The 9,949-nt window shown below is 30.1% G+C and overlaps 1 protein-coding gene across 2 annotated transcripts; it reads left to right on the top strand.

The window, feature by feature from the left end:
* The first annotated feature begins 3,205 nt into the window (after positions 1-3,205).
* LOC137831270 (65-kDa microtubule-associated protein 1-like) lies at positions 3,206-8,194 on the top strand. Of its 2 annotated transcripts, none has more exons than XM_068638872.1 (10): positions 3,206-3,450; positions 4,410-4,501; positions 4,584-4,787; positions 4,918-5,178; positions 5,288-5,503; positions 5,788-5,943; positions 6,024-6,335; positions 6,702-6,789; positions 7,447-7,595; positions 7,769-8,194. In XM_068638872.1, exons 2-10 carry the CDS (start codon positions 4,427-4,429, stop codon positions 8,069-8,071), a joined length of 1,764 nt encoding a protein of 587 aa, XP_068494973.1. In that variant the 5' UTR covers positions 3,206-3,450; positions 4,410-4,426; the 3' UTR covers positions 8,072-8,194. The 2 variants fall into 2 exon arrangements, with proteins under 2 accessions (XP_068494973.1, XP_068494974.1); XM_068638873.1 differs by lacking the exon at positions 3,206-3,450 and adding an exon at positions 3,463-3,582.
* Positions 8,195-9,949: the final 1,755 nt, after the last annotated feature.

Here is a 9,949-nt window from a genome sequence, read left to right on the forward strand (position 1 = left end):
TAAAAAAAAATGTTAAATGACATTAAAACAATTGAGATAAATATATACTTGTAAATTAAAAAAGTCATATATTACATTGATTAATGCAAAAACCGATTTAATAGGTGATCATATTACATTGGTTTTGACCTTATGGATTTTTTTTATAAAAAAACTGCTTGATTTTTATGTATCACAGCCAATCACAAATTATTTCAATTAGCTACACCAAATTATGAAAATTTCAAGCAAAAACTAAAATTGTATTTAAACATTAAGATCAACATATGGATACACCAAATCATATGTAAATTAACCACAGATTTCACTGAAAGGTAAATTAACTATAACAAAATATTTTGATATTTTTCGTATATATGTACCACTCAAATAATACATGAAAGATGAGTTTCAATAATTTAATAATAGGCTATGACAAATAGTTGATGCTTTAATTAGATCCATACCTAATTCTCACGCCATTATCACACAAATTAATGATACAATAATAATCTTTTAAGAGACTTTCAACTAACAATTCATTAATATACCATCAACCAACACATTATTAATCAACACCAGAATTACCCTAATCCTGCATAAAAACCACATAATTACTTTCAAATACCCAAATTATTCTTGAAAAGTGTGACATATTTTCATACATACAACAATTGAAAGAAAGCTGAACATAAGTTTGTATGTTGCCGCTGTAACTTCTTAATTTAACTATTAATTACTATCATTTTAGCCAATTAAATTTATATTAATATTAATTTTCAGACTTAAGGAAAAAAGTAACAAATAAAAAGAATAAAATTTTAAATAAAATAATAATAAGAAGAATCTTATTATCATCAAAATAATTTTAATTTTTTTTAAAAAAATATGAGTTTCTTATCCTTCTTTTGAACATAAAATTTTCATAAATATAATAAGGTTGTAAATGAATAATGTGACAAGTGATATTGGAATTTTAATTTTTTTAGTTAATAAAATATTAAGATTACAAATTTATTTTTATATTTTAAAAAATTAAGTAATTAATTTATATATTTATTTAAAATTAAATAATAATAATATAAATTTTAAAATAATAATAATAATATTTAAAAAATTTAATTTATAGAAATTATATACATAATCAATTATATATTATTCATAATTGATTATATATTTTATTATAATTATATTTTTATTATAAATATACTTAATATTTTTGTTTTCTAATATGATTTTATCTTTATTTTTTTATTTGTTTTCTTGTTCCGTTTATTTTTCCTTTGCCTTCCGCATGTCAAAACAAAATTTGGGATAAATTGGGAAAATCACGAATGTTGACGTGTCTTTCCACAATAATCTCTGTATATAATAGATATCAATGTACATCCATAAAAACAAACAAGCCCTTAATCTTGATTGGAGTTGTTATTAAGGACATTTTTTTGAATATTAGATAGAAAAAGTTAAAACTAATAAAGAATGAAATTATAGTTTAGTTATTTTTTAAGGGATATAATAAAAAACTAAACATTTAATCTTTTATTTTTTTTAAAATTATTATTTCTCTCATTTCTTTTATATCTTTCCTTTTTTTTAAGATTTTTTCCCTCCTTTTCTCTTTCAAAATTTATAAGTTAAAAGGTGGTAGAGTTGAAATTAATTTTATCAATCAGAATTTTGATGAGGAAGTTTGAATTAATAAGTTTGTATGATTTTTAATTCTTCTCTTGGAAAATAAGTTAACTTTAACTATTTAATTGGATGATCGACTTGAGGAATTATGTTGAAATATAGGTTAAATCATATTATAGTTAATTAAATGTTGTTTGAAAGATAGATTGTGAGATAACATTTTGGGAATTTGTTGGATTCATGACATTTTCATTTAATGTTGTTATTAATTATTTTTATTGCATTGAATTCTTTGAATTTTGAACTTGTTATAGATTCACAATTTGATTTCATTTTAAATAAATTAAATATTTATTTTTATTGAAAGTTGATATTAAATTTGAGTTAAATTTCAGAATTGAATATCATTTGGGTCAAATTACGTTTATTAGGAACTGATATAAAGGATATGAATTTGAAAGAGCAAATTTCAGTACAAATTAACTTTTTTTCTTCATACTTGGAACAACAATCACTCAAATAATGTTGAAAGGGTGACATTTAATGATGTAACATAAGACTTGTGATTGGAGTGTCTAATTGGTCACGTAGACAATGATGTACTAAGAAAAATAATTAATATGGATTATCTCTCTTATTTATCTCATTATATATAAGATAGATATTAGATTCAAATTGTATTATTCAATACAATCTTTAAATCTTTATATATATCTGAAGAATGTTTTATGAAATTTTAGGTAAACCTTAATTATAAGATGGGTGGATGAATATAATTATTATTTGTATTTAAGCTTTTAATACCTTTTTAGTGATTTATTAACTTATCCTTATATTTATTATTGATTATTTTGAATTGTTATATGACACAGAAATTATTAATAAGATATGATTACATGTAAATAATATAAGAATAATAGACATGCCATTCTACATAAAACTGTATTTTGGAATACGTTGTACTCAGCAATCTATTAATATAATTGTTGTAATAAATAACATATTAATTTATTTAAAAAGGTCAAAGAGAATATAATTTAAGTCATAGTTTATTTAATTTTGAATTAAAGAGAGAGACGAATAAGACTTTCGAACGCTTTTTTTTTTAAATTTTCGGATAAGAGTCTAAAGTTTCCGCCACTCACTTTTCAGAACTTAGTTGAATAATATTTCTTTTTCTTAAATAATTTTGAGATCTTCGATGTATGAATGGTTTTTATTTTGAATATTCGTTTTTTTTGTTCAAAGTAAATAGTAAATAAATTATAAAATTTTAATTTAAGAGTTTTTAATAATAATTATCCGTATTTATTCTTATTCTTATATTAATTATTTTAATTAATTATTGAATACTTGTTTTTGATTTGACATACGTAAATAATAGAAAGGATTTATACGTAAAACAAAATATTTAACTTTTAAAAAATTATTAGATTCTAAAAAGAAGATAAAAAAATATAAAGAACTTATTCAACATTTTTTTCTTCATTAAACTATTTAAATATCCCTTCAGTTCAAGAGTGTCACATCGGTAAAATACCCGCCAAATGGGGGGCAATAAGGTAATTGAGTTTTGGAACCAGAAAAAAGCAGTGACAGTGTGATATAGTCTTGGTCCTATGTCCTTGCACACAAAGATTGCATACACAGATTCTTTTTTTCTCTTCTCATTCAACTCACACAAACACTTTGTCTCTCTCTCTCTCTCTCTCTCTCTCTCTCTCTCTCTCTCTCTCTCTCACTCACACACTCACAGTGTTGTGTGTGCTTTTGAGTAATGCTTGGATCTGAAGCCACACAAATCCAATACCCTCTTAAGGCTGAAAAGACAACTGGGTAACCATTTTTTTCTCTCTCTTCTGCTTCTTTAATTACCTACACTGTGCTTCGTGTTCAGTTCCTCTTGTCCTGATCTTCCACACCCAGAAGATCCTTTTGCTTCCTACTCTTACTTTGTCAATGCAAGGTGTAAGATTGCTGCTTCTGGATTCTGCATTGTGCTTCTGTATATTTGGCTCAAAAAAATTATTTATTTTTTCTTGTCAGGGTTGACATTGGATGTGATGGTCTTTCTTTCTTCTGGTGATGTGATTGAGTTGCCACTGTGTTGATTTAGTGCCCAGGATGATTGTGAATTGTGATCCTTCTAGCTCTTATTCATTCTTGGAGTAATTGTTTTCTGTATTTTGTTTTTAATTCTTGGAGAATGCTTCTGAAATGGGTGAAATTTTTGAAGATTTATAAGAGGGTCTGTTTGTTGTTTCTTGCTAGTTTCTGGCTTTTTTACGTTTAAAACTTTGTAGAGGAGAGGTGGCTTTTTTGCGCGTGTGCATTCGGTTAAAGATGAACTTGTTTTGTTCAATTGTTGTGATCCTGTTAGAGCTATGTTTTGTTTAGTCTGTGTAACTGGGTATAAGATTATGCTTTTGTGCTGAGTGGAGTCAAGGTTTAATGTTGAATTAACACGATAGGTCCAGAAAAGCTGGTTAGAATAGACTCTGATACATATTAAAAAGTGAGTTTAAGATTAACTCATTCTCGTAAAATCTGTTTTTTAAGGTAAGGATCATCCCACTTATATACGGGTAAATTGATCTAATCTTTAACCTTAGTGGGATCTCGAACAAGAATCTTATTTGTACTCATTATTGTGAGTTTTCCATTTTCTGCTTTTGCGTCCATGGAATCAATGGATACATGCTTGTTTCTTGTGTCTAGATATGTTTGTGTTTCTCTATGTTTGGGGAAGAAGGTAGGAGTTTTGTATGATTATTTTCCCCTTTTGTGCAAGTTAGATTGTGCGTGAACTTCAATGGCGACGGCAAATGGTGGTCAAAATCCCCTTCTTGATGAAATCAGCTGCGGTTCCTTGTTACATAAGCTTCAGGTAACTTATGCTTTTCATATACGTTACTGCGGACGGGCTTGGTCTACAAGGCATTGAGGTTATCTTGATTTATTTACTGCAGGAAATATGGGATGAGGTTGGTGAGATTGATGAGGAGCGAGACAAGATGCTCCTTCAGATAGAGGAAGAGTGTTTGGATGTGTACAAAAGAAAGGTTGAGCTGGCTGCTAAGTCAAGGGCACAACTACTTCAATCCTTGTCTGATGCTAAGCTTAAGCTGTCTAGTCTTTTATTGGCTCTTGGTGAAAACAGTTTCACGGGAATGGTTAGTGACTAATTATATATCCTGATAAATGCAACAAACAATAACTGCTGATATAACTTTCGAGTCGAGACGCATTTAAATACTGAAATGCTAATCTAGTTTCCTGTGCATTTTTTTGGTTTCTTTGCAGCCTGACAAGACTTCAGGTACTATTAAGGAACAACTTGCAGCCATAGCACCAATACTTGAACAGCTTTGGCAACAAAAAGAGGAAAGAGTAAAGGAGTTTTCAGATGTACAGTTACAGATCGAACAAATATGTGGAGAGATAACTGGGGACTTGAACCCTGATCAGACTGGATTAGGATCATTTACAGTTGATGAGTCTGACCTGTCCTTGAAGAAGTTGGATGAATATCAATCCCAACTCCAAGAACTTCAAAGGGAAAAGGTAACTTTGCTAGATCATCAAATAATCTATCGGTTAGTAAAAATTGAAACTTTTGTTTGATTTGCTAATCGATACATTGAGGGTTTTGTTACTTTGTATTGCCTTGTAGAGTGAGAGGTTACACAAAGTTCTTGAATATGTGAGTACAGTGCATGATATATGTGCTGTCCTTGGTATGGAGTTCTTTAGTATTGTGACTGAAGTTCATCCAAGCTTAAATGATGCTGTTGGTGTTCATTCCAAAAGCATAAGCAATGGCACACTAGCTAAACTGGCTAAGACAGTCTCTGCACTGAAAGAAGATAAAAGGCAGCGGCTACACAAGGTAATGCATTTAGAATTATGTCAGTTCAGTTGTTTTGTTTCCTTCATCCTTACATTTTTCTACTTATACTATGGTTACAATTAATATCTGTTTCAAAGGTTACTAGCTACGGCAAACCAGTGTTTTTATTCATGTTTGCATGGCATTACCATCAATTCTCACTTTGGCTCCTCATTAATGATGATATCATCTGGAAACATGGTGCATTCAATTTTGCATGACTTCTGATCTTCTATGTGTGTGTGTGTACATACATTTGACTTTAACCTATTCACCCTTTGCAGCTTCAAGAATTAGCTTCTCAGTTGATTGATCTGTGGAATCTAATGGATACCCCTACAGAGGAAAGGAGACTATTTGACCACGTTACTTGTAATATCTCAGCTTCTGTAGATGAAGTCACTGTTCCTGGTGCCCTTGCTCTGGATTTGATTGAGCAGGTAAAAATGACTTTCTGATGGTTACAAGCTCATGTTAAAAGATGATGCTAACTGATTTTCTCTTGTTTTGTATTATGAAGGCTGAAGTGGAAGTTGAAAGGCTTGATCAGCTGAAAGCCAGCAAGATGAAAGAAATTGCTTTCAAGAAGCAAGATGAGCTTGAAGATATATATGCCCGTGCTCATGTAGAAATAAACCCTGAAGCTGCTCGAGGGAATATTTTATCATTGATTGACTCTGGAAACATTGAACCATCTGAATTACTGACTGACATGGACAAACAGATAGCTGCAGCAAAAGAAGAAGCTTTAAGCCGAAAAGAAATATTGGACAAGGTTGAGAAATGGATGTCTGCATGTGAAGAAGAGAGTTGGCTTGAAGACTATAATAGGGTACTTATAATCAACCATCTTCATTCTATATGCGAATCTATATTCTCTATGATAGCAAGTTTGCAACCTTGGTGGGAAAGTTGAAATAAATAAATAATACCATTTTAGCCTGGACACTTAGAATAATGCTAATAAGATCTGTAATCTTCGAGGTTAAACTGATATCATTGTTGTGAGAACTTCCACTGAAATATTAAGGATTTTAGGGCGGTAAAATGATGAATATCATGGTTGTGATGATATTTCATTGAGACATGATGATGTTACTTGAGTGTCAATTTAATTTTAATGCCTCAGCAAGAACGTAATTTTAATGTTATCTAACACACACTTATTGATTTTCTTTTTCTTTACATTGTAAAACAGGATGAAAACAGGTATAATGCAAGTAGAGGTGCACACATAAACCTCAAACGTGCAGAGAAAGCTCGAATACTGGTCAGCAAAATTCCAGGTATGTGACTGAAAATAAACAACCACCAGAAACAGTTGTTATATATTTGATCCATTATCATTAGCTCAAAAGAAGGTGCCATATTGGACTGACAAACTATTTTAATGACAATAAAAGATTTTAATTTTTTAAATAGATGGCACTGGATGGATATAATCAAGCATTCAAAATTAAATTGTTATCATGATTATTGTCAGACTGTGGATAAAATATATCTTCAGGTTTTGACGTGTAAACTATGTTTTCTTTTGTAAATATATTGTACTTTAATACAAGTAAAGAGGATTGTATTGTACCTCTTGTCCATATACCTTCACGTTTTCTTGTGTAAATATATTGTACTTTATTCAAGTTAAGAGGGTGTCATCATTTGTAGATTTATGGCAATCAAGTAGATACAATACAATGCATTGATTGGTGGTCAAGAACCAAAAGCTTCTGTTGCATGGAGTTCTTGACTGTTGTATACGGGTTGGGACATCCCTGAAGTGTCCCATTTTAATTTTATTTATTCTTTGCTGATAAAAAAAAAACAAACAATACAATGCATTGACAAATTCATTTGTCTGGTAGATAGTAGTGTACTATCATAGTTTTGTGGCATGCATGAACACATAATAATTGATCATGTTTTTTCTTTTTGGGTGGAAAATACAGCTTTGGTTGATACATTGGTTGCTAAAACTCGCACTTGGGAAGAGGCACACAACATGTCATTCACATATGATGGTGTTCCTCTCCTTGCTATGTTGGATGAATATGCCATGCTCAGGCATGAACGGCAAGAGGAAAAACGAAGGATGAGGGTAAGTTTCACTTATGTTAAGATTGATTACAATAACTGATTCTCAAATTAGTTATTTGAGCATTTGCTAATCAGTCAGGCAGCAAAAGTGAACTTGCAAGTTATCTATTTCTGTTCATTCTTATTTTGCTGATTACTCTTGAACTGAAAAAAAGTTCATATCATGTTTCTTAGGACCAGAAAAAGTATTATGAGCAGCAAACCACAGATCAGGACCCTGTATTTAGTTCGAGACCTAGCCCTGCAAGGCCACTTGGCAACAAGAAGGTAGTTGGCCCTCGTCCGAACGGAGGACCAAACGGTACTCCAAATAGACGGCTATCTCTTAATGCTCATCAAAATGGAAGCAGGTCCACAACCAAGGATGGAAAAAGGGATAATACTAGACCAGTTGCTCCTATTAACTATGTATCAATATCAAAAGAAGATGCTGCTTCCCTTGTTTCTGGTACTGAACCAGTTCCAACATCACCCTAGTGAAATATGTATTTTAGTCCCACAATGTCATTTTGTATCATTGTCATACTACTACTTAAATCTGTAAGAAGATGTACTACGTAATTGATGAGTAATAGTTGAGGAACTCTTTTGAGATGTGTATCTTATATGTTCCATTTAGAGGTTTTCTGAATACATGTTTCTTTATCCTTTGAAGCACTTTCACATGAAAGGAATGCATGCATGGTGGTAGGTAGTCTTTTGCCGTTTGCATCACAAGGTTCCTATCTCCCTGACTTGTTTCAACTTGAATCCAATGTTTGGCCATGCCTCAAGTCTCATTCAAGTTTTAATTTTCCTTTTCTTTTCAGAAAGGTTAGTAACTGAGAGAGTTGCATATGATTGAGTGGACCAACTGTTGTGACATGTATTTTATATATTCTGCTTATGCACATTACTCTATGCTTCTGGATTTAGAAAATGCAACAAAAGTGACAAGAGAAGTAGACAAGGATGGAATGCTTATGATTTTGTTATTATATGACTTTTTGAAAAATTCTTAGAGGTGTGCTATTTTTTTTATATTTTATTAATATTTATTGCATATACTACCAACATTGGACCTTCACATTACTTAGAAAGAAAAAAAACTATATTAAATGGAGCTTACCACAAGAGGAGAGAGTCTGCCAGGAAATCACTGTTAGCAAGATAGAATTGCCTTAGATTTTGTTTCTCTCATTTGTGATTTCTGTTTTATTTGTAGAGATCTCATATTAATGTGTCCAATATATTTTTTGCAAGACTTAAGTTATCCTTACTATATATGGTAAATTTGAAAATATGGGTTGTTGGCAGAAAATTTAGTTAGTCCATGATGTGTGTAGATCATGAATTCTTCAAAATGAAGCTCATTTAGAACAGTGTGAAATTCTTCCCCCACCTCTAGAAGAAAAAATGACTTGTAATACTCAGCAAAAATAAAATGGAAATTTTTACGTTTACCCGGAAGAAATCTATGGAGATGTAGGAATAATTGGCTTAAATTGTATGGGTGTTTCTTTCAGCACTCCAACAAATTTCTTCCTACACCCATAATTTTGGAAAAAACTATTTCATCTCTTTTAAAAATAACTTTTGAATTATTTTTTTTAAATGCTTTTGGAACATAATTTTCAAAATTCATAAAATACATTTTTGAAAAACGTTTTCTGGACCAGAATTTCCAAAATAAAATTTCCAAAACGTTTATATGTTACAAAATGTATTTGTGGAATAAATTTTTCAGAGTATATTGAAATAATAGTGAATTAGATGAAATATTTTGATCATTTTACATAATTTATGCGTGCTGGAGAATTTGACAGGTGTTGAAAGAAACTCCCAAATTATATTACCTAGTTTTTGGGCCTCCTAGTTTTTAGGCCTGTCAGTATGTTAAGTGAGCTAACCATGTATCTTGAGCATTGTATTTGTATTTTTTAAAATAGAAATTGATTTTTATTTTGTTTATTGAAATTTGTAACATTTAATATATTAATAGTTATTTGTAAACTTAATGCCCCTTTATCTCTCCTATTTATTTTAATTATTTAAATATTTTATGATGGACAAAACTAACCTTCAATACAATGACTACTGGTAGTTAAATTTGGAGATTTACTTTTATAATTTACATTTATTAGATGGGATGTATATTATCAAAATAAAAACAAAAATCTAGATATTATATATTGTAGGTAAGCGTTTTCTTTTTATAAGTGACTTAGTTTGTGTTTTATTAATATATTTCCGGTAATATTAACAATCAACAATTCCAACAGAATAAAAAATTATCAGCACAAATGGTTTGATATTGAATTTTTTAACTAAGGTTTTAAAATTTTTAATACTTGGAATTTTTTTTATTTCAAAATA

Source organism: Phaseolus vulgaris, chromosome 6, assembly GCF_000499845.2.
Source record: "Phaseolus vulgaris cultivar G19833 chromosome 6, P. vulgaris v2.0, whole genome shotgun sequence".
Lineage (NCBI taxonomy): Eukaryota > Viridiplantae > Streptophyta > Magnoliopsida > Fabales > Fabaceae > Phaseolus > Phaseolus vulgaris.